The 26,069-nt window shown below is 38.9% G+C and overlaps 1 protein-coding gene across 2 annotated transcripts in view; it reads left to right on the forward strand.

Annotated features, from left to right (window-relative positions):
* sorl1 (sortilin-related receptor, L(DLR class) A repeats containing) overlaps positions 1 to 22,604 on the forward strand; it is a 195,923-nt gene extending 173,319 nt beyond the window's left edge. For both annotated transcript variants that reach the window (XM_072593453.1, XM_072593454.1), the window contains exons 43-48: positions 1,357 to 1,521; positions 2,239 to 2,413; positions 7,015 to 7,121; positions 12,541 to 12,733; positions 15,101 to 15,307; positions 17,380 to 22,604. In XM_072593453.1, coding sequence (XP_072449554.1) covers positions 1,357 to 1,521; positions 2,239 to 2,413; positions 7,015 to 7,121; positions 12,541 to 12,733; positions 15,101 to 15,307; positions 17,380 to 17,444 — 912 coding nt within the window. In that variant the 3' untranslated portion in view covers positions 17,445 to 22,604. The remainder of the gene's footprint in view (positions 1 to 1,356; positions 1,522 to 2,238; positions 2,414 to 7,014; positions 7,122 to 12,540; positions 12,734 to 15,100; positions 15,308 to 17,379) is intronic.
* The last annotated feature ends 3,465 nt before the right edge of the window (positions 22,605 to 26,069 follow it).

Raw genomic sequence — 26,069 nt, forward strand, 5'->3', positions numbered from 1 at the left:
CGGGCAGCAAGGGTTACATGGAGAGGTGTACATGGGGCGGGCAGCAAGGGTTACACGGGGAGGTGTACATGGGGCGGGCAGCAAGAGTTACACGGGGAGGTGTATATGGGCCTGGCAGCAAGGGTTACACGGGGAGGTGTACATGGGGCGGGCAGCAAGGGTTACATGGAGAGGTGTACATGGGGCGGGCAGCAAGGGTTACACGGGGAGGTGTACATGGGGCGGGCAGCAAGAGTTACACGGGGAGGTGTATATGGGCCTGGCAGCAAGGGTTACATGGAGAGGTGTACATGGGGCGGGCAGCAAGGGTTACACTGGGAGGTGTACATGGGGCGGGCAGCAAGGGTTACACGGGGAGGTGTACATGGGCTTGGCAGCGAGGTGTACATGGGGCGGGCAGCAAGGGTTACACGGGGAGGTGTACATGGGGCGGGCAGCAAGGCTTACACGGGGAGGTGTACATGGGCCGGGCAGCAAGGGTTACACGGGGAGGTGTACATGGGGCGGTGTACATGGGGCGGGCAGCAAGGGTTACACGGGGAGGTGTACATGGGGCGGGCAGCAAGGGTTACATGGGGAGGTGTACATGGGGCGGGCAGCAAAGGACAGTCCTTTTGTGAAACTACATGGAAAGCTGTCTTTATATCTGAATCTCATGACTCTGGTGGTTCAAATATTTCACTGGGTGCTTTCAAACACCTGAAATTACTGACCACATGTGCAGTGCAAAGTGGAGCCAGTCACAGATGGCCTCAAGTAGGCTTCCCTGTTTTTTAACCATGCGACAAGCCTAATGTCCTTTTTCAGACACAAGCAACAATGGCATTACAGTTGCCTTTGTCTTTGGCACATGTTCCATGCTAAATTAGGAGTATAGCTCCTGGATTTACACTAATAAAGCATTGTACAGAGGGGCCAGTATTGGACTGGGGTGGACAAAGTGAGAAGTCACATAATACCAGGTTATAGTCCAAAAGGTTTATTTGAAATCTCAAGCTTTCAGAGCGCTGCTCTTTCACCTGCCAAAGGACCAGCGCTCTGAAAGCTTGTGATTTCATATAAACCTGTTGGACCAAAACCTGGTGTCATGTGACATCTGACCAACAAAGCAGGCACTGCACCATCTGACCTTTGCTGTGTTTAATGAATACATTTGAAGATGTTATGAGAGAGGCAGTTAATGCCCAGATTTATGCCTGTACCTTTGGATTGACTTAGTATCAGTTGAAATGTAGGTTTTCTATTTTATTCTCCTGATGATTACTTTGATGCAGAAATTTTGATCTGAATTGTGTGTGAACTGTAAGATGTTCAAAATGGAGCGCTTTGACTGAGCTCACTTCTTTTCTCATCGAGGTCCGTGTTGTTAACCCGTATTTCGGACCACCCTCTGAATACATTGTTGTTAAGATGATTCCTGACAACCGATTGCCACCTCGTCACTTGCATGTGGTGAAAGAGGACCAGACGTTTGCTGTACTAAAGTGGCAACCTCCATATGACCTGCTGAATGAACGTTTAGTGAGTACCTTCACATGGATGAAATGAGAAGGTTTTTATTTACTTTACGATTGCCTCTGTTCTTTGACCTTTGCACCGAGAAACTGTTGCCTTTGTTTAAAGCTGAGGCACAGGAGAGAAGCCGGCTCAGGGATCCCATGTTTCTTTTCCAAAATGACTTGAGATATTTTACTTTTATTAACAGTATTGGCACATTCTGTAACTTTTTCACATCTTTATATTTGCTAAAGAATATTAGGCTCCTTAAAAACACACTTTATTTGATAAAAGACCAGAAATGTGCATGAATTGGGTAGAATTTAAAGTTTAAAATATTTTTGAAAAACACAGGGATTGTTGGCTTTGGTGTGCTAAAGTGCTGCTAGCATGCAGTGGGTTAATGAGCATGTTGTGATTTGAGACTACTTTGCATAGCATTACAGGTATTTATTAAAAATGACTTACTATTAATAGTGGCATTTTAATGTTGCCCAAGGGGAATGAGTGGTTCCTGGCTCCATATGCAGCCACCCCTGTCAGCAGCCGGCTACATCCCCAGAACAGGAGCTGCCTTCATTCTGTGATGCTGTAAATGCCATGTGGATATCCAGCCTTGGAAACTGAGTCTCTTTAAACACTTGTGTTTAACTCCACATTTTTGTTTTGAAATGTGGTTTCTTACTAATATAATTAAATCACAAATGCAGTTTACTGATCATATTTGTTAACCTTACCCAGACCTATGCAGTCCTTGTGAAAGATACCATCCGTAAAAGTGAGAAGAATTACAAAGTGAGCTCAACGAACAACACTGTAGAATATATAGTGAAGCAACTGGAACCAGGTGGAAAATACAGTGTTGTCATCAGACTGCTTAACATGAGCAAGGAAGCAACTGTTTCTCTAAACCCAGGTAAGATCAATTGTGGGACCTCTGATTTAACAAAAATATTTTTAAGGATGGATGATATACTCCCCAAGCCCTATGATTGCTATTGAACATTTGTAGGCAATCAGACATCTTAACTGTACCAGTAAAATTTAATGCAGACTTGATAGAGATCTCATTTCTACAGCCAGCATCCTTTGGGTTTTAAAATAGGTTACATTCAAAAATTTTATTTGCAGTGCAGTGCAGTCCTATTATGAGACAGGCAAACTTGGAAGCTTCTTTGAACATAGCATGATCTCACACCTTCTCTCTCAACAACACTGATAATCAGCTAGTAAATCAGCGACGCTTTTGGCTGAGAGAAAATGTTGACTTGGGTGCTGGGAGAATTCTGCCAAATAAGTCCACAAGGTCTTTTAATGTCCACCTCAGCCATCAGCTCAAGCAGATGAGAATTGTTCTAAAAGACAGCACAAAATGCAGACATAGTGTAGTGGTTGTTTCTTTGTGCTCAGAGGAGGCAATAGCCAGTGGTACTATTGCTGGACTGTCAATCCGGGGACTCAGGAATGTCTTGGGGACCTGGGTTCGAATCCTGCCATGGTAGGAATAAATATCTGGAATTAAGAGTTTAATGATGACCATGAATCCATTGTCAATTGTTGGGAAAATCCCATCTGGTTCACTACTGTCATATAGTGAAGGAAAGTGCCATCCTTACCTGGTCTGGCCTACATGTAACTCCAGACTCTCAGCAATGTGGTTGACTCTTGACTGCTCTCTGGTCAATTAGGGATGGGCAATAAATGCTGGTCTAGTCGGTGATGCCCTTTATCCTGTGAATAAATGTTTAAAAAAAAGTCTTGGACCAGAAAGTGCACTCAAGTCTTTGAAGTAGAACTTTAAGGACCGAGTTAAACCAGCAGATGGCTAGTTGACAGACGTTCAGGGTATTGCATGTTTTATGCACATCCCAAGTTCCAATGTTAACAAAGCCTGGTGCCGTCTGGTGGTAGGAACTCAACGCTACAGCTAATATTTATGACTTAATGCAGCTAAAGTGAATTATCTGTATACCAACATTAGCTACAAGGATTAGTTTGTGTTCTACTTCAGAAGAACACTGTTTAAAAGCTGAAAAGACGTTTAAAACACCACACAAAATTGTACTTCAAAGCACTTTCTGAAGTCGCAAGTCATAGTCAGACAGCACAGAAACAGACCCTTTGGTCCAACTAGTCCATGCTGACCAAGTTTCCCAAACTAAACTAGTCCCACTTGTCTGCACCTGACCCATATCTGTCTAAATTTTTCCAATTCTTGTACTTATGGAAATGCCTTTTAAATGTTGGACTTGCACCCATCGCCGCCTCTGGTAGTTCATTCCACACACTAACCACTCTGTGCTTTTCAAAAAAAAAATTGCGCCACTTTTTTTTCAATGTTTCCCCTATCACTTTAAACCTATGCCCCCTAGTTTTGAACTCCCACACTCTATGGAGAAGACCATTGCTATTCACCTTATCTGTGTCCCTCATGATTTTATAAACCTCTAAAACCTCAACTTCTTATGCTGCAGTGAAAAAGATCCCAGCATTTCCAGCCTATTTTTATAAAACATTTCTGCAACATCCTGGTAAATCTTTTGTGAAACCTCTGTGGTTTAATAATATCCTTCCTACAACAGGGGGACCGTAACCACGCACAGTACTCCAGAAGAGGCCTCACTCTTGTCCTGTTCAATGTCAATATGACGTCCCAACTCCTATACTCCAAAGGTCTGAGCAATGTAGCCAAGTGTACTAAACACCTTCTTAACCACCCCGTCTTCCTAACTCCATCTGCCATATCTCAGACCATTGACCCAATTGATCAAGATCTCTTTGTGATCTTAGATAACCTTCTTCATTGTCCACTGTATCACCAATTTTAGTATCATCCACAAGCTTACAAATCGTGCCTTCTGAATTCTCATCCAAATTGTTCATATAGTTAACAAATGAAAGTGGGCCTAATACCAATTCCTGTGGGTCACAGGTCTTCAGTCTGAAAAACAACCCTCCACCACCATCCTCTGTCCCCTACCATCAAGCCAATTTTTTATCCAATTGGCAAACTAATCCTGAATCCCATGTGATCTAACTTTGCTAATTAGTGTACCATATGAAACCTTGTTGAAGGCTTTACTAAAGTCAAAGTAAACAATTTCTACCATTCTGCCCTCCTCAAACTTTTTGATTACTTCCTCAAAAGACTCAATCAAGCTGACTATCCTTAATCAGTCCTTGCCTCTCCAAATGCATGTAAATCCTATCTTTCAGAATCCCCCCTGACAACTTATCCACCACTAAGGCCCACAGGTCAATAGACAGTAGACAATAGGTGCAGGAGTAGGCCATTCAGCCCTTCGAGCCTGCACTGCCATTCAATATGATCATAGCTGATCATTCATAATCAGTATCCTCTTCCTGCCTTATTTCCATAATCCTTGATTCCACAATCCTTGAGAGCTCTATCCAACTCTTTCTTAAATGAATCCAGAGACTGGGCCTCCACTGCCCTTTGGGGCAGAGCATTCCACACAGCCACCACTCTCTGGGTGAAGAAGTTTCTCCTCATCTCTGTCCTAAATGGTCTACCCCGTATTTTTAAGCTGTGTCCTCTGGTTCGGCACTCACCCATAAGCGGAAACATGTTTCCTGCTGCCAGAGTGTCCAATCCTTTAATAATCTTATATGTCTCAATCAGATCCCCTCTCAGTCTTCTAAACTCAAGGGTATACAAGCCCAGTCGCTTCAGTCTTTCAGTGGAAGGTAATCCCGCCATTCCAGGAATTGACCTCGTGAACCTACGCTGCACTCCCTCAATAGCCAGAATGTCTTTCCTCAAATTTGGAGACCAGAACTGCACACAGTACTCCAGGTGTGGTCTCACCAGGGCCCTGTACAGCCGCAGAAGCACCTCTTTGCTTCTATACTCAATCCCTCTTGTTATGAAGGCCAGCATGCTATTAGCCTCCAGGCTTTTCCTTTCAGCCTTTCTTAAATAAAGGCACAACATTATCCACCCACTAGTCCTCTGACACCTCACCTGTGGTTATAGATGATACAAATACTTCTGCTAGTGGAATAGCAGAGCTCAATGTTAACAAATGAGGGCTGTAAGGAACAGCAGTAGGACTCAGGTTCAGGTTCAGGTTCAGTCTTGTGTGTGCTAAATCTCTGATCTTGGCAGGGCTGACATAGTGGTTGTTACATAGAAGCCAAAGTTTCTTTGCATAGTGGAACATAAAGCAATCTCTTTGCCAAATGCAAAACAGTGAACTTTTTAACTGCTTTGGAGTAGTGTTAATAGAGTTCAAGGAACTAATGATTCACCTACTTGTGCAAGTAAATGTTGGGGATGGTAAGAATATTTCGTGTAAAATGCATTGTAGAGGGTAAGATGTCAATTTATAACTTCACCTGAGTAAAGCATGGTGGTGGTAAATGATTTTATTTGGTACTTTGGTAAAGATCTGAATTTTTACAAATCCTTAATAAAATGATACTCTGCCATTCCATATATTTCATCTTGTACTTTAACGTTTAGATTAGAATAGATTACTTAGATTACGTACAGTGTGGAAACGGGCCCTTCGGCCCAACAAGTCCACACCGACCCGCCGAAGTACAACCACCCAGACCCATTCCTGCATTTACCCCTTCACCTAACACTACGGGCAATTTCGCACGGGCACTTTAGCATGGCCAATTCACCTAACCTGCACATCTTTGGACTATGGGAGGAAACCGGAGCACCCGGAGGAAACCCACGCAGACACAGGGAGAATGTGCAAGCTCCACACAGTCAGTCGCCTGAGGCGGGAATTGAACCCAGGTCTCTGGTGCTGTGAGACAGCAGTGCTAACCACCACGCCACCCATTTTCAAGCATCAACAGTGAATGGTCTGGGTGGTTTGCTCTCTTTTTCCCTTTTTCCTTTTCTGTTTTGTGTCAGATGAATACATGCATTCTGCGGATGTGTTTCAATGAATACAGTTAACATTTTGATAGCTTCCAAATGGTCCTGAGTATAAATTACGATGAGATCCCATTTTTAACCAAATTAGATTTCTTGTCAGGTATATCCAAACAATCTTGCATTCTTTGAATTTAATTCTATTCATGATGAACTCCGTAGAAAATACTGAGTTTTTCCTCCCTCGGTTTAGAGTGTTACCCTTGTATGCTTTTAAAACAAAGAACATTTCAATTCTCAGAGGGTTAATTACATGTATGCGTGCAAAAACAGACTAAACCATTGACAACCTTCAACCCTACTGATCCCACAAAATTCTTGCTAATATTTAGGTTCTGCCAAATTACTTCAAAATCCATCAGTGCATAGCTGAATTTTCCTCGTGTTTATGTGCCACAGGAATGGTGACAATGACCCAAAGAAATTTGACCAAGATTGTTGCTCAGGGGCCAGACATGCTTGAAAAATGTATCAGGAATGCACTGAACAATGAGTTCTGTCTGTTGGGAGGTTTGCAGGAGGCAGCTGGTGGTATTCTGGTATTTTGATAGCCTGAATAACTCATTGTATCCATATTTTTATTTTGTGTTCTCTTGTGGCAGTTCCTCTGTCGGCACCAGAGTCACTGAAAATCTTACCAGAGAAAGACCACATCCTGCTGTTCTGGAAAAGCCTCAAATTGAAAGAAAAGAACTTCAATGACAGCAGGGTGAGTGTAAAATATGACCAAACATTGCTGCTATTTATATTGAGCTAACTCCATTTTTAATTTGAATTAGAATTATAGAATCATAGAATTTTACAGTATAGAAGGAGGCCATTCAACCTATTATGTGTTTATTAGCTCCCAAAAGAACTACCCAGCCAGTCCCATCCTCTAATCCAATCTCCACAGCTCTCTAAATTCATCACTTTCACATATAAATCCAACTCTCTTTTGAAACCTCCAATGGAATCCACCTTTGCCACTCTCCCAGGCAGCACATTCCTAATCCTAACAACTCTGAGTAAAGAAGTTTCTCCTCATCTCACTCCGAGCTCTCTTGCTGACATTCTTGAAATTGTGAATCCCTCGTTACTGATATACCAACTGGTGGAAACAGAATATCCTTCTCTACTCTATCAAAATTGTTCATAGTCTTGAACACTTCAATAAGGTCACCTCTTACTCTTCTCTGCTCCAAGAAGAATAAGCCTAGTTTTTCAAATTTTTCCTTGTATCTGAAATCCCTTATTCCTGGTATCAATCCAGTAAATCTCCTTTGCACCCTCTATAGGGCTTTAACATCCTTTCTTAAATAAAGTTCCCAGAATGAATGCAATACTCCAGATGTGGTCTAACCAATGATTTGCAGAGACGTAGCATCACTTCCTTGCTTTTATACTCAGCATCAAACCGTTCAGGAAAATAAGCCAAGTATGCATGGTCACATTGATAATTTATTCTGGTATGCTTTAAAAAATGCTTTAAAATGTTTTTGCACATTTTCACTCAAATTGATTTGATTTAACATCTGCATTGATGATTTGAATTTTCCAGGAGTACAGAGCAGTTGTGTTTAGGGATGTTCCACTAGTGATAATTTTACATGATTAGCATGTTTAGTTTTGATTAGCTACTGTCTGAATAAATGTACCCCATTAAATCCCACATTAGTGTAACTTGGGAAAGTGACTGGTGCAGTGAGTTTGCCTTTTTATCTTCTGGAATCTGTTAAGATTCAGCCCTTACAAAGAATTGGTAAAATTTTAGTTGCACCCTGACTTTTGAGCACAGCATGAATTGCGATTTTCTTGTGTCGGATTGTTGCATGAAAGAACCTTTTTTATTCCAATAAAATATTGAACTGTTTTACCGAGTTTTGAGAAGATTTGTAGCTCAGGTTGAGGTTTTGGATGTAGGTTTGCTCGCTGAGGTTGGAGGTTCACTTCCTGACGTTTTGTTACCTTACTAGGTAACATGCTGAAAATTCCTGCTTTCTATTTATATGTTTGGGTTTCTTTGGGTTGGTTATGTTATTTCCTGAGGTAAAATCACTTCCTATTCCTTTTCTCAGGAGGTGGTAGATGGGGTCTACTCTGTTGATGGAGTTCTGGTTGGAATGCCATGCTTCTAGGAATTCTCATGCGTGTCTTTGTTTGGCTTGTCTCTGATGGATGTGTTGTCCCAACCATCCAACCCAAACTCTGGGTCCGCTATGTGGGTGACACCTTTGTCATCACTAAACGAAACAAATTAGAGGAAACCTTCAAGACCATCAATAATCCCCTTACTGGCATAAAATTCACTAAAGAGGAGGAAAACAACAACAAATTGCCATTCCTAGATGTCACAGTGGAGCGAACAGCCAATGGGGAACTTCAAACCAGCGTCTACAGGAAAACAACACATACGGACCAAATATTGAACTACAGAAACAATCATTGCAACACCCACAAACGAAGCTGCATCAGAACATTATTTCAACGAGCCAACACACACACTGCAGCACAGAGGAACTACGCAGAGCAGAGGAAAATCACCTACACGGTGTATTCAAAAAGAATGGGTACCCAATGAACACAGTCCGCCAATTTCTCAGCAACAAACCCAAACAAGCAGACAAAACACGTCCAGAAACCCGAGCCACTCTCCCCTACATCAGACATCTAGGAAATGACTGCCAGTCTACTCAGACTCCTTGGCATCATGGTAGCCCACAAACCCACCAACACACTAAAACAGCAGCTAATGAACTTGAAATACCCTATATAGACAATGAGCAAAACTAACGTCATTTACAAAATACCGTGCAAGGACCGTAACAAACACTACATTGGACAAACAGGCAGAAAACTAGCCACGAGGATACATGAACACAAACTAGCCACAAAAAGACATGACCCTTTCTTACTAGTATCCTCACATACAGATGAGAAAGGACACCACTGGGACAATACATCCATCCTTGGACAAGCCAAACAAAGACACTCGTGAGAATTCCTAGAAGCATGGCATTTCAACCAGAACACTATCAACAAATACATCGAGTTAGACCCCATCTACCGCTCTTTCTCCCCTCCCCCCCCCCCCCCCCCCCGAGAAATTGAACCGGAAGTGACTTCGCCGGAAATAACGTCCCCACAGGAAATGGCATCTCCAGCCCAAAGAAACTCAAACATATAAATAGAAAGCAGGAATTTTCAGCAATGCTTTGCATGAGGACCACGGAAGATGTTACCTAGTAGGGTAACGAAACGTCTGGAAATGAATCTCCAAGCTCAGCGAGCAAACCTACATCCAAAATCTAACTGTTTCTTTGATGCTCTGTTCCCTAAGAGATTGATACACAATCAGAATTATCAATTGTCGAATCTATTGCTTCGCCCTGTTATTTTCTAATTAAAACACCCACAGCTTGCAAACCCTAGCTATTCTGAAGCCACTCACTGGAGATTGCTGGAACATCTAGAGATGAGGACTGTTTTCCTCCTGTCTCTTGTTGAAGTCCCATCTGCCCACTGTTCCCCAGTGGTGGTACCAAATTGCTGAAGGATGCAGAGGTGCTGCTGAGAAACACTATGTTGATTTTGACGTACTGTACCTTTTAATTGCTGACGAGCTAGCTGAAGAAATACTGTGAATTTTCCATGACATGGAAACTCTCTTTGGATAGGAAACAAAACACCAAAGTGCTAATGCTACACCTCTGTTCAAGAAGGACAGTCAGCATAGATTTGCAAGAACATCTGAAAAAATGCAAATGAGTAGTTTGTGGAAATAAAAATTTATGGACAGACGAAATTAATGGATGTTTTAAATGGCATTTACTAAAGTGCCACACAGTTGTTCGATAGTTGATCATGGCACAACATGATAAATGCCAGGTAACTATTTGGGTGAAAGATTGCATATAGGAGACAGGTTTTAATAATGTCTTAATGACTGCTTCTGGAAATGTTTCCTATTAAATGCAATGAATGAAGTAGTTAAAATTTGGTAAAGAAAAGGAATATTTAAAGCATGTGAAACATGAAAATGGAAATTGACAAAGTGGATAACTCTTTCAGATAGGCTGAATGGCTGCCTTTTATAAAATAATAACATTTCATGGAAATATTCTCCACAAGGAGAATTAAATTTTTAAAACATAGAATGAAAGAAGGATGTACTGTTAGTGAATGACATTGGTTTGCAGCACTAAATATTTTTAAAAAATGAAATCTACTTTGTGTCCTAAATACCATTCAAAACTATTTCCAGATTGGAGCACTTTCTTGCATCTATTTACACACTCACGAGCTTCTTTTTAAACCTGCTTCCCCTTGATTCTGCTCCCTGTTGTTTGTTTGTTTTTCTTTCCATCATTTGAAGTCTGATTTCAGTATTCTAATGAAACTACAGCCTAGCCATAGTGCTGCAATGAGGAAGTTCCAGTAAAATTGAACAATGCTGTATTTGAATCTGAAGCCTTTTTCAAAAACATATTTTTCTGTTATCTTTTATCTTCAAATTCTTAAAGTTGGTGCTTTTATTTTTGTCTTCAAGAGTGCCTATATTTTATATTAAAGCAACAGTCTTATGTCAATCTTTTCCACCGAAAAATTGCATTCTTCTGCAGTGATACTTGTCTGTTTGCAAGCAACACATTTTGAGATCCCTCACTCTTTAAATCAGAGTGCCATTTATTTTTATGGACCTGTGATCTGTCTCACTCTCTTAGCTATAAATCTTCTTGCTAACATTCCCCAGTGTTAACAGCTCTGCATGAATCAGTGAATTACATATAGTATAGGATGAGTCAGACTCTTGCATCCGTGTTGCAGAATAACCATTCTCTCGAGGGCATTTCTTCTTTACAATGATTGAATGGAATTCAGCACACTTAATTACTCTTTTGTAAACAGTAATATGCTGGATGACTAAATAAAAGCTTTGTAAAGAAGTGTTTCTGGTTTATAGCTCCCATGTGGTCATTGAGATATTTTATATTTTAGAAGATTTAATGAATTTCCAAAATAGATTATCTTTTTAAGGGCTGCTTCTCCCTGCTTTCATTGATGCTAATGGAGTGAATGAATGTGAGGAGTGTATCACAGCTAATTGAAGAATCTACTATTCCTCTTCCTGTTGACTGGTGATCATCTAAAAGGGTTAAATCTGACATAGGAACAGTGAAGTGATTCCTGAATGATCTGTTTTTCAGTTACTGAGAAACTTACCCAAATAATTTTTTTTTAGTAGGGCAAGAGAAGAAAAAAGGGTATAAGTTTAAAATAAATTTGTTTTCTCAAACCCAGGAGAGCTGCTAAGCTGATTAGCCAATGCAGTGAGTAAAAATTGTTGGGATGTCAGTCTTGTACCTGTTCTTTGCTTTTTTTTTGTTGGTTCCCAGTTTGATTTTATCTTTTCCGAAGTACCTAAAATATTATCATAGGCACTTTTCATTTAGAGAATGAAAGTAGTTTGACTGCACGTGGATAGTAATTGTTCTCTAATTTATGGAAAGCAGGACCAATCCTACATTTTCTTATTGTAATCCATTCTGGGCAATCAGCCTTTTGAGCTATTGAATAACAGTTATCTGTTGCAAAACAGTATCTGAATTGGCACTGATCTAATCTGTGTTTCTAAATATTTTGCTCGTAGTTTATTTGGGTTGTATATACGTGCCCGTAATATAGTTAAGTTGGTTATGTTTGTATGATTTCTCATAATGTTTGTTTTTCTAAAAAATAATCACAGGAATGGCTAAAATTGGTGCTCAAGAATGGAGTTTCATCACAAATATAGGTTGAATGAATCTGCATCGTTCCAGTCTCTATCCTAAATCTGAGCTTTCCTATGTCTGGGACAGACATTCTATATGGGGAATAGAAAAGAGCCTTTTTGTTCTGTTTCCCATCTGCACTATCATAGTGTTTTTAAAGGTGTTTCCCTTGGGTGACAAAGCACTAAATTTCACTTCATAAATTTTGTCTGCTCCTGTTCAACATTTTTGATAGGCTGCAGAGATTTCCAAAAGCCTTTGCTTCTGCGCTTTGGGTAGGAAGTCTGTTGATTGCCACGTGAACCTGCAAAATCTCTTGAAGGCTGGCACTGAGAGAAAACACATAACTTAATACTTTGTCCTTTGTTTGACCTCCAGGGATATGAAATCCACATGTTTGATCATGTGACTAATACAACGATATGCCTTGGGAATACAACGGAAAACATCTTCGAGATCTCTGATCTGAAGCCTGGCCATAACTACACATTCACAGTGCAAGCCAGATGTTTGTACAATGGGCAGATTTGTGGCGAACCTGCTTCCCTGCTGTACGATGAACTTGGAAATGGTGAGGTCATGAAAATTTGATAACTAAACCACTGAACCCAACTATACAGCATTAAACTAATTCCCAGTTAGCCTAGAAGGCAAGAGTCTAATATGCATTTAAAATAATACTTGGCTATGATGCTGTATTTTCCTACACCCAGCCAAGTATGCATTTGGATACTTGAGCATTTGACAGTATTTGCTTTGTTCTTGTACCAGAACATTTAATTGTTATTTCTGTGTAGAATTTTTACTGAAATGCTATGTGTTTTGTGCCCTTTAACACATGAATGTTGGATCTCATTTTGTTCTAAATTGGTATTCTTAGACCTTTTATATGGTCTCCTGCCTAGACCTTGCTGTACAATACTATCTCGTAGTCATGAAGGAAATGTCCTGGTTTCACAGTTATCTTTTTAGTTGCTAGATCTATTTTCAACAAGAAGTCTTAAGGGAATGAAATTTAGTTTTTATGTTCCCATCCGGTTATTTTAGAATTTATTTTAACGTGTACTTTCTAAAAACAAGTTGTCTTTTTATTTCTCTCCACTTAAAATCACACTAATGCTGAGCAACAATTAACTGAGCCTTTAGAGAGAACAGTAACAAAGTGTGTTCCTTTGCCCCCATCTGTGGGTTGTTGATTAGGATTTTAGCCCTCGTAGAGGTTTTTGATTGTATCTGCTCTGTTTATCTTAAATGTTAACTCTCATTTTAGTTTAGACTATAGGAATTTTCATTCTTTACTTTTCAGCAAATTAAAAATGACAGAAGTTTTACTCAACTACACTCCTTACTGCTTTGATCCTAGATAGTTTTGGGTCATAATCTTAATGTTCTGTCTTAAATTTATCAATATCTGTCAGGATTTCCTCACTGACCTTCTCTCTTCCACCCTCCTTCCCTGGTCAACCACTCATTTTGATTTTAGGTTTGTTACATTTCACACATCTATTTTGAACTACTGACACAAATGCAAACCTCAAATCTTAGTTCAATGAAGTGTTCCCTACATAACTGTAACTCATTCCTTGTTTAAGCTTCAACCAGGATCTGTTAAATCTTGCTGGCAAGAAAATGTATTGTGTTTGATTAAACAGACAGATTCATTGCATCTTTGGCCAGTTTTTGCAAAATTGCTTAATGTTGGATCACACATATTCCATTTTTTATTTGGGAAAGCTTTGCAATTTCTACATCCGAAAATTCACTTCGCATTTTGTATATTATTCATACCTTTTGTGATTTGTTGCGTATCTGTTGAAAACCGCACCCCACTAAAGTGAACAATAAAGAACAAAATCCACTTGTTATATGTAAGCACTTTCCATCGAGCAAAATAATTCTACTGAGCGCTTCTGTAATGCAGTTTTCTAATTATACAGCATAGAGTTTCCGACATTCTAGTAACTGTTGGAGTTTCCATATGATAGAAAAGTCAGTTTTTGTACCTGCTTGGATCACCCTGGTTATTGAGCCACTGACCTCGATGAATGACTGTAGCCCTTGGGAAACCATGCAAATAGGACATATATTACTCAGCAGGTTGTTCAGTGATCTGGGTGGAGGGGAGAACTGTCCTCTGGCTCATCTGAAGTTGACATTATTTCCAGTGATGCCCCTCAAGACGTATCCATATTGCCTTCATTCAGTCGTCTAAGATGGTTTGATAGTGTTAGGGATTTGACACAATGATGTGATTTAAAGCAAATGGTTAGTGGTTTTGAACTACAAAGTTGGATTATCAAGCCACAAGTGATGTTGACTATCTAATAATGTTTGATTTGAGTCTCTACTGATTTGTGTTTTGCATTTATGATTTTCATTCCTTATGATTTATGAACAACTTGTTTAGAATGTTGACTACACAAAACTAGAAAATAATTCCCAAGTTTATACTACAACCCTGGGATAAGAGCACCAGTATAATTAGGAGACAGCACTTGGAAGAAACAGTAGAATTTTAGTTTAGGCCACAGTTTTAAAATGTAAATACCCTTTGGTGGTAATCTGCATTTGCTTAATAGACTCAGATGATGTTTTAAACAAAACTAAATTTGAATATCAGGAAATTTGGAAGAACTATTGATTAGCAGTTCGGACAGTATGACGGTGAAAGAGAAGCTGACTTCTTCGGTGTCATTTTTTTTTTAAGAATGCAAAGTTCCACTCAGTAATAACTTGCCTTTTGCTTTCAGCTAGTGACTGACCTGATGACTATTTGTAGAATATCATATTATACATGTATTCTGTATTTTTACTTCCAATTGGGATCATGTTATTGACTGGTTTTAAAAAATAACTGAAGTCCTTTTCAGGTGAATCTCTAAATTGGAATACCATTTATGACATTTTGTTATTTTGTTTTTTTCTTCCCAAATTACAGATCCATCAGCTTCCAACAATCCCAAATCCACAGATGTAGCGGCTATTGTGGTACCAGTAATGTTCCTGTTATTGGTGATGTTAGGTGTTGGCTTTATAGTGTTATATGTTCGTCATCGAAGGCTCCAGAACAGTTTTACAGCTTTTGCCAATAGTCACTATAATTCTCGGCTAGGATCGGCTGTGTTTTCTTCAGGTGATGAGCTAGGTAAGGATTTTCTCAGTTTAAACGAGTAGATTGCTTACATCAAACATCCTAATCGCAGCTATGCACAAAAGTCTATTGATACAAGCTCTTTGCTAATGTGTTCCATGTTTTCCATTGGTATTCTGATGAGCTGAATGTTTATCTTGAGGCACTGCTTATAAAGTACTTTTGGATCCTAGAGCATGTGCAAGGCGCTGTTGTTTGTTTTACTTTGCTTTTGTGCCTGCCTTGGTTTAATATTAGCGTTTTTGATTCTGTGTACTGTGGGTTCCATCTCTACTCCTAAGGATGCACATAATCTGTTTTGGAAGTTCCTTCCAGCACTGAGTGAATACTGCACTGTCAGTGGTACTTAAAGATGTCAGTACTGAGATTAGCATAAACTTATTGCAAAAGAATATTAAGAGGTTTTGACACCATTGCTTGCAGAACCCTTGGATTCTCTACAATATCATTCATTTTGACATGAAACCAGGTGATTGCTCAATCTGTTAGAAGCTTTCCAGTTTCATTTCTAGGTTGACTTAAATGTTAAGAAGTCAGACTATCTGTGCCTTGAGGTGGTAGAACAAAAGTTCATTTGGATTCCTGATTTTAGTTTTCCAATGAATAGACTGGGTCTGTGTACTACCCTGTTGAGAAGAATGAGAGAGCATTCCATAAAATGCTGCAAGGATTAAACAGATTGCCTGCTGAAAGACTGATATCCTTGGTTATAAAAGCCAGAGAGACGAGTTGTAAACTTGGGATGAATGGGCATTCATTTAAAATTGACAAGGAGAAGCACTTTTGTTCAGATTTTTTATTTTCTCGCAGAACACGGGTGTTACTCACATTCCTGACTTGGAACTGCATCACCATTCCTTTTACTGTGGCTGGCTTAATCCCAGAACTCCCTCCCTAAGGACATTGTGGGTCTAACTACAGGACATGGACTGCAGTGATTCAAAAAGGCAGCTCTCCACCACCTTCTCAAGGGGCAACTATGGATGGGCAATAAATGCTGGGCTCAGCCAGTGATGCCCTCATTCCATGAGTGAATTTCAAAAAACAATTAGCAAGCTGAGCATTTGCTGCTGATCCTTAATTGCCCTTGAGAAAGTAGTGGTGAGATACCTTCTTGAACCGTTACTGACCATCTAATATAAATACACACACAATGCTGTTAGAGGGTCATAACAACCAAAATGGAAGAACTATATAGTGCCAGACAGAATAGAGCCTGACTGGTATATAGCTGAGTATATTCAAGGCTGAGACCCTATCCTTGTATTTCCCATGTCTAACCCACCCTGAACACTGTGGGCAATTTCGCATGGCCAGTCCACCGACCCTGCACATCTTCGGACTGTAGGAGGAAACTGGAGAACCTGGAGGAAACCGGTGCAGACGTGAGGGGAATGTGCAAACTCCACACAGACTATAACCCTGGGACAACAGCACAGGGTTTCTGAGGCCGGAATTGAACCTGGGTCCCTGGTGCTGCAAGGCAGCAATGCTAGTCACAGAGCCACCATGCCCCCCTCTTTTTTTTTCTCTCATGATCTTAACGAGGGATATTAGAATCCATACAAAAGGTTGAATTAAAGTGTGGGACTTCATGTTCTTTCATTCTTGTAAAGTTCCATTGAACAGGTGAGCCAATAACTGTTCAGACGTGTTTAGTAGTAAATTACCAAATCTTTCTCCGCAAGGTCTTGTAAAGCAGCAACAGACTTTTTTCCCCAACATGCTGCACACATTAAACTGCCAGAAAATGGCAGCTGCACGTTGATGGGAAAGAATATCTAGTGGTTTCAGCCTATCTGCCTGGTATTCTGGCAGCTACGTTCCCTGCCCCAGTTCTGCCACAGCCGTAAAATAAGATTGGGAAATTGTTCCTTCATTGTGTTCAAAATATGTACAAAATGATGCTGAGACTGGTTGCTTAAACAGTTTGAATAGGGGCCTTTGACACTGAAGAACTCAAAAGATTGGTGAGAGGGATAGAGGAATGGATTTCTTAATTTTGTTTCTTATAGATTTGTTTTTCACTCACTGAACAGTTGACTTTTACATTTTTCCTGCTTTAGGCGATGATGAAGATGCACCACTGATTAATGGTTTTTCAGATGATGTACCGATGGTACTGGCATGAATACCTTGCTGCGTCCAAGCAGGTGCAAGAATTCTTTGAAGATGTTTCAGCAGCAGGAAGAAAAAACCCTTTTTAAAAATGCACTTTTCTGAGTTGCAATACATTATTTTTATATGGACCAAAATTTAAAATTTATTGCAGTAAGCTGTAATACCTAGGTGAGACTGCAAGATGAATAGTGCAGTCCTGGTCCCTGACTGTAGGCTTTTGCAGAGCTGTGCTTGTGTTCTTCGCCTTCAGGCACCATTTAATTTTCAGGTTATTTGCTTGGTGGATGTTACAGCTGCAGTTTCTCTTTCTGATGGTCTATAGATGGCATTGCATACACAAAGATTAGGTTTCAATTTTAAATCTGATTTTCCAAGACATCAATATTGATTTAAATCATGTTTTAAAAACTATAGGATTATTAGTGAAATAAAATAAAGTTGCACAAATGATTTTAAAACTGCTACAGTGATTACAGCAATTGAATTTGCTAAATGGTTTTACTTCAAAATTAAAAATAGTTTTAGGTACCAAAAAGGGAAAATCTGATCCATGATGCAACAGAATCTTCTATGGAAATTGAGTAGTTCAGTCGGGCAGTGCATTTAATATTTTCACTACTTCCTTGTTTGGACTTAAAACTGTCTCAATTTTTCACTGCAAACAGATCAAATAATTAATATAAAAAAGAAAGAGGGAGTTGGGTAAGTTACAGAATCATTTCCAACAACAGAAAAGTTGCAAATATAGTCTGCTTATTAAATTATGATATTTTAATCTAGTTAATGCATATCCAAAGTTCAGTTTCACAAAAACATCTCCAGTTGCTGACTTGATTGAATCTGGGGTACAATCCTAAAATGAGTCTGTACAGAAGAAATCATTGAGCCTGGGGCTGCACTTTAAAAAGGGCTATCCAATTAATCCTGAAGTCCATTAATTTCTTTTTCTCTAACAATTTATCCCATCCCCTTCTGAAAGTTACCCATGAATCTATTTCTGTCACCCTTTCAGGTAGCACCTATCAGATCATGGTAACTCACTTTCTTTAAAGAAGAAATAAAATTTTCCGTAACTTGCTACTGATTCTTCTGCCAGTGTCACTTGGGAAAGTGCACCAATTCTTCAGCCTTGGTGTTGTCACAGACATTAAAGATTAAATTAGAGCCTTCAAATTCCCAATTTACCTGTCTGATGGAGTCAGGTTAACAGAAAGTTCTGACCAGGCTTCTGTACTAACAAAATTCTGCTATTTATTACAAAGAGATTGGTTCTAACCACAATTAAGCAAAACATACAACTCCACAAGCTGAAATTCTCCTTAAACACAAATATAATCAGACACAAACAAACAAAAAAACCTTTCTGATCTCCTGTTGTTTTATTCTTTCCCAAGATTTTTCAGTTCTGGACTGCAGGCCCCGGCCAGTTAACACAATTGTTCAGTTTTTCAGTCATTGGTAGAAGCAGTAGCTTTTAGGAAATGGCGAGAGGAGTTCACTAGTTATCATCCAGATTTTGATTACTTCACTGTAGAGAGAGAGAGAGAGAGAGAGAGAGACACCGTTTCCCTGGTTCAGTCAGGAGGCTTCTGTCACTGTATTCTTCACATGCTGTTTATTTGCCTGCCCAGGAACTAATCAAGAGTTGTCATGATGCTGACTCTTGGCCACCACACCTGGTCCCGGTTGCACAAACCAATCAGTCTGTCTCCACTGTGCGCATACCCACAGTGCCATGGTGTCTAAGACACCATTTCCACACACAACTGTTTCAACAGCAAAAGAAACAGTGAAAACACGACTCTCAATGAGTTCCAGTAACTTTGTTTTTAAATTTACTTGATTCCTCTTTCAGTCCTTCGTTTAAAAGGCCCTTTTCAAATTTGGTTCATGATTCAAAATGAAGGAAAGTAAAAGGACTTTTTCATAGCAATTACTAGAATGCTTTTGAATAAATGTACTGTTTATTGTGGAACATTGTATTTTTCAAGGGATACCTAAATTTATGTTAAAAAGAAAAAAATCAATCCATCTTGGGCAGTTCATGTTCTGCGTGTGTTCCTGATGTCTTCACTCAGATGTCAAATCCTGTCATTAAATGACATATTTTAGTATTCTCAAATCCTTCATTTTGTTAATCCAACTTCATGTGCTCTTGAAAATATTAACCAAAATATGTTTTTTTTTTCAATCTAATCACCTTTTAGAATCTCTCTTCAGCCACAAAACCTGCATATAAGCCAGTCTGTTGCACTTCTGAGCTAGACGTGGTTGTCTGAAAAGTTTGCAATTGCCCGCTAATTGATGGCATTGGAGCAATAGCTCTTTTGGTTGGCTATAAGCCAGAATTGGGAGAAAAAAAGTCTCTGTGTCCTTTGTAGGATTTCTCGGTAGCCCAGGAACTTGTGTATGAGCAGATAGGTCAAAATAAATATTCCAGTTCTGTTTGTCTTCAACTAATAACTGAAATAGAACTGTTCTTTCAAAGATTATTATTATTATTATTCTTTTACGGCCAACCGAGCGCTTGCGCGCTCTCTCTCTCTCTCTCTCTCTGCCCTGCCCCAAAATTCAATATGCTGACCAAACTCCTTCACAATTCACATCGACACCTAGACTATACCTGTGAATTTAAGATACCCTTTTAACTGGAATAAGTTCATGGACCATCCGTAAGTTGCGTGCATCAAATTAATGCTTTGTAATTCTCATTTTCAAAAATCAAACAAACCTTGTTACAGTGAGACATTATGAATTCCAGGGTTATATTTTTGAATTGACAAACATATTGAGCTTCGTAGAATTGGTTTTAATTGTCCATAGTTTGTAATGGAGACTGTAAATGTAATGATACATGATTAAACAATAACTGAGGCCAAATGATTGAGTTCATTTTAAGCTTTAGGTTTTATTTGGAGAGGCATGATGATAGATTGGCCATCAGAAACGGAGTGCAGCTTCAATTTTGATCTTGCTGCAAGGCTGCTGGGAGTTTCCAATTCTGCGTCATTTTCTGATCATGGTTTCAACATTAGTAAAATTTTAATTATTTTACTGTCTTAAAAGATTTAAAGAAGGGTACGGTTCTTCAAATTTTAAACAGTTGCCCACCCGCTGCAAGCTGGTACTAATTCCCTTCAATGGACCAAATATTCCATGAGTCAACACCACAAAAACATTCAGAGGGCTATAATTTTGTATTTCTCTGCCTATTATTCAACCCCAGCTGTAAAGTATGAGGAAGCATTTATGCTACCAGTAAAGGCCAAATGCAAAATCTGTAAAAGTATGTTGTCCTAGTCACTTCTTAATTTACAGTGCACATGATGGTTGCAGTTCTTAAAGCATTGTTGGTTGGATCTCCAAGCCTCCCTCTTCTAGCAACTGAATTGCAATTGGCTTTTTGTCAGACCAAAACAAAATATCTGATCATAAACCAAATTACAGAATTTTCCAGTATGCTCCTTCATAATTGCACATTGTTAAGGGAGCATTTAGACCCATTTTTCCAGATTTTAGTGGTTCTGCAGTAGTTCTGAATCCTATTTTTACTTGGAAATAAGCCCTGATACCCTATTAACCGTGTAATGTAATTCTTCATGTATGTTTACATTATTTGAATTGTCAACAACTTTAATGTTCTTTGTGAAAAAGCATTTACTGTTCAATTATATTTTGGCAAACCAGCAAATAATGTGTCACAAATCGAGAATTGGCCAGAGAATTGCAATTGGTTCTCTTAGCATGTTTCTTGATTTTAAAGATTAGATTTGATCTAATTAGTAATTCATACTTTCACTGTCAATCAAGAGCCTTTGTCACTTTGTCTCTTGAGCATAGCTGTAAACTATTAAAAAGAACTTACATATGACAAGTCGTTTTAACTATAATTTTGCTCAAATGAGTGGGATTTGTTTGGATTAACAAATATGAAGTCTCAAAAGAATTTTCTAAATTAATCTCCCTTTTGAAAAACATCAAAGTATATAATTTGGATCACACTAACACACAGCCTTGGTCACTTCCCTGTTGTTTGGTAATGTTGAACTTGATCACAACTTGTGTGAAATTTTGCCAAATGTGCATTATGTGAAGGAAAAAGAAAATGCTGTTTTGGTAATTGTGTTTCCTCTTGAGCTGGCACACCATCGCGTGATTGCTGACAACCTGCTATCTTGCATTACTTTAGCTTCACTATGTGGTAGTGTTTAGGTCTGTGTTATAGTTACTATCTGAAATGGAGCCATTTTTATTGATCTAGAATTTGTTTGCATTTTATTTAAGTCACATGAATGTACTATTTTACTGCTGGGTGCATGGAGGGAAAGTCCAGCAGGGCTGCTTGTTTTAACACATGGTACTACTTTTTAAAAGTTTTGTGTTTTCATTTAATTTTTTGCCTTAAAACTGGAGTTTTGTTTTACGAAAATGCTTAAAAGCCTTTAATCATTCTGCCATATTTGCCTTACTGAGTAAAACGTAAGTGTCTGTAATTTTGTGCATCAGCCTTCAATGATTCCAACGTTTGAATTGCACATATGGATACACATGCTCAACTCCATCAACCAGCCACCAGAGCCTAAAAAGTTTTGGTGTGTCCGTTATGCTTCATTTTTATAAAAAAAAATTGATTGCTTCAACTCGTAGAGAAGGAAAATGCATATCAAATTCCAAAGTTGCAGATTGTACAATGCACAATGTACAACGATGGGGTGTTTTGTATAAATGGAAAATGTTTTTAAAAAATGTAAATTTTGGGAAATATTGCTGTGGATCTATTTTTATGTTTGGTAGTGTTTAACTAAAGCACAGTAGACTGTTTGTTTGCATGGGAATGTCGAGGGTACCTCAATATAATGACTACATAAGTCTTGTGTGACACATTATGTTCTTTGTAAAAACAAATGCAACAAAGGAAATCTTGAATTAAGCATAGCTGTGCCAGAAATCAACCATATTAATGGTACTGAAGAAGTCAGGTTCCGATTTTTCATTGTTTTTGATTTTCAGGCTGTTGTGCTGTGAGACTTTGCACTAATAGAATATTGGACAAATTGTGTAACAAACCTCTGAATTCTTTAAACACCAATTGCTGTAAACTTTTGGAAGGGGTGCCATGTGCTTTAAATGTGAATTTTTTTCACTTAATAAATCTCATTTGGGTCAAGAATTTTTCAAGTCTTCTAATTTTCAATGTGTTCAGTAACTAGCAAGCATTGTCATAGATAGCCTCTTGCTGTTACTGCCTTTTATTGCTGTATATGTTTTGATGTTTTCGTTTCCTGCCCAACTGCTGCTTTCATTCCCACTGTCACTTCCTAATACTTCATTCATCCACCCTATTTTTTTTCTGTCCCCTTCTCTTCTCAAAAAAATGTAAGCTTTTGTTTAACTGACAAACCTCAGCAGTTCTATTGTCTATTATACCGCAACCATTTGTCACTTCAGCTTTGGACAGAGCATGAGTAACCTTATTCAAACATTTATCACTGCAGTGCAATGTGTTCACTCATTGTCTATATGGGTCATTTTCCAGCAGGGGACCATGACTTGTAATTGGCAATGAGAGCACTGAAGTTCTAGTGCCCTGAAGTTAACCAAGGTTTCACAACATTGAAATTGCCTCAAAGCCATTCCGATATTGTGTGTGTAAACAATGGAATAATATGCACTGGGAATAAGTGAATTTCAGGATTAAAGGGTTCCTATTACATTGATTTAAATTGAGATCACCAGTTCCTCTTCCAATTTAACATGTCCCCATTTCATATCTCTTAAGCCCCTCTTTTTTTTATAGGAATTTTTCCAATTGTCGCTTTAATCCATTTATTCTGCTTGCTTTAATGTGCTTCCTGCAACTTTAATTCAGTCCGTCTTTATCCTTTGATATGTCTTATGTGAAGTTTGATTGCTCTGCTATACTTTTTTTTTGTAAATTGCCTTAATATGCCATTTCATGATATTCACCTAAGAGTTTATGAAGAGATGATGAAGCATGTGCTTTGCAAGTCCAGACACCTCTGCGTCCAGTTCTGGTCATTGCATTTTACCAAGTCTGTGAAGGCTTTGCATGAGGTACAGCAAAGATTCACAGGGATTTGCGATCTGGAGCTTTAGTTACATAAATAGATTGCATATGTTGTAGGGCTGTTCTCTTTGGGAAGAAGATTTAAAGGAGATTTAATAGAAGTTTTCAAAGTCATGAGGGGTCTGCAAGGAGATGGGAGGTGGAGCAAACTGTTCCCATTTGGGGGAAGGGCTTATCTTTTTAAAATCATTTTACTCAGGGAGTAGGAAGGTTCTTTTTTGAAAGTGTTGAAGGTCAATCATTGGTTTCAAGAGAGAATTGGATAATTATCTGAAGGAAAAATAAGGCTACATGGCAAAGGAATGGATGCAGAACTGGGTGAACTGCTTCTGTCGAGATCCTCTGCATGGACATGACTGGCTGAGTGGCCTTATTTTATGTTTTAATCACCCTGTGTTTATCATCCGTCCATCCATATTTCCAGAAACCATTTCAGAAGTTACCTTAATAGGTTATTCACCCTGTTAATGCAGGGATCTGTGTTAGGGCCATAATTCTTTATAAACTGGTTAAAAACATGGGTAAAGGTTTTGTGGTAATGTTTGCCGATTTTGCAAAGATTTGTGCAGGTGTTGGAACAACAGAACAGGTTAAATAAATGCAAACAGATATAAATGAACAAAATGGGCTCTAATTTGGCGAAAGGAGAAGTATGTTAAGCAGGTGAGTAGATGTAACAGCAAGCTCACTATTTTACCTTATGAGGAGTAGAATTGAAGACTGGTGAAAATAACTCTTGTTATGTTGATGCATTGCTCCTAAACCATTGGGAGAGTTATATCATGAAGTTCCAGTTGAAATGTTGTGTAGTAGGCTGACTTCAATGCACTATTCACTACAAGATGGAATGTACCATTTAGCATGAGTAAGTTTCAATTAGAATATTAGTTTTAGCTTTAACCCCCTCCATAGTGAGTGACATTGAGGCTTTAGAAGAAGTTCAGAGAACCACAAAAATAATCTCAAATTCTTGGATATGGCATTTTGAAACTATACTTCCCTCAGGTAGAATTTGTTTAGGGTTCATAAAATCATGGAAGGATTGGATTGTGACAAGTTATTTAGATGGACTTAGCAGTTTAAGAGGAATTTCAAGCAGCCTGGTGAATGTTAATTTGCTACACTTATTTTCGAGAGGAACCTGGCCTAGCTAACCATCTGAAGCAGAGGTCATGGTATGGGAAAAGTAGAATGAGGGAAGTCATGGACCGTAGACTGGAGTAGTTTTGCTCATCCAGCTGGATAGTATACACATTTTCCAGACTCTTTTTTTTCCTCCATTTGTCCTTGGGTTTTTTTGATGTGGCTTTTCACCTGTCAGGTGTTGAGGAAGTGTGGGATATGGCAGAGAAGATTGTTGGCATAAAGCACAGACATTGCAGTTAAATGAGACAATGTGACTTAGCGTGTCTTTACCTGTCTGGTATTTCTTTGTTTTGTACTATCTATAATATAATCTCTGTGCGCATCTGGGACCAATGTGCACATTTACACTCTAAAACATGATCTTGGCTCTATGGAGAGAGAGTAGCCCCAATTTATGTTTTGTTATAACTTGTGTTTTGAATAAATGAACTGAACTTGATATTTCCTGGAAATAACTTCTCAGATCTTGCTGTTCAGGCAGATTCCACAGGTTGTAAATGTCCAGTAACATCAAAATTCAAAAGAATTGTTTCTAATAAAGTGCGGAAAAGTATTCTTACATTTTGTTGGAAACACATCTCTGCTTATACAGTTGGCTCTCGGCCATAATGGGCACTCACTTCTGATGCAGCTTTTCATGAACTCTGGCCTGTAAGTGCTTTGAGGTATGTCTGTGAGGAGTGCAAACTAGGCAAGATCCATATGAGCTTTACACCCTGAGCATCTGCATTGCAATTGATATCTCTTGTTTAACTCTTCCTGCCAGTTCATTGTGTTTCTCCCAGCAGATGCCAATCTATTCCAGGTAAGAGCGGTTTTAGATTTTGGCTTAAACTGCTTGTTTTCCTCTTCATGTCCAAAGCTGGTAATCTGCCAGTGTAGTGCCAAATCTGCACACTTGTTTATAAACAACTGACACTTGCTATCGTAGTTTACTTTTATCATAAGCAAAATATTCAGCAGTACTTACTGGGAAAGCAAAGGAATGCAGTGGTAATGAACGATGAAAGGATTTGAGGAAGATGTCAAAATATGGGTGGAGAAGTCTTGAAGGGTTTTGAAAGTGGTGCAAGATGCAGTAAACTCAAATAATTTAGGTAATGAATTTCATTGCGTGAAGGGTGATGATTGAAGGCTCCGTTATTATCTGCTTGTATGGCTTTGGTTATGGGAGGTTGGATGTGGGTATATGAATTGCAATGGACTTGGGGTTGTCAACTAAGCCACAGTGTTAGGGAGGATTACCAAGAGGGATAGGTGAACTAAAAAAAGCTGGTTAAAGTCAATTGTGTTAGTGACCAGGGACCTAAAGAGGTTAACAAATACAGGAGTGATATTGGATTAGAGTAAAATAGGCTTGCACCCCTAAACATGAAATGGATTACAGCAATTCTGAAGCTT

This window comes from Chiloscyllium punctatum, chromosome 23 (genome assembly GCF_047496795.1).
Source record: "Chiloscyllium punctatum isolate Juve2018m chromosome 23, sChiPun1.3, whole genome shotgun sequence".
NCBI lineage: Eukaryota > Metazoa > Chordata > Chondrichthyes > Orectolobiformes > Hemiscylliidae > Chiloscyllium > Chiloscyllium punctatum.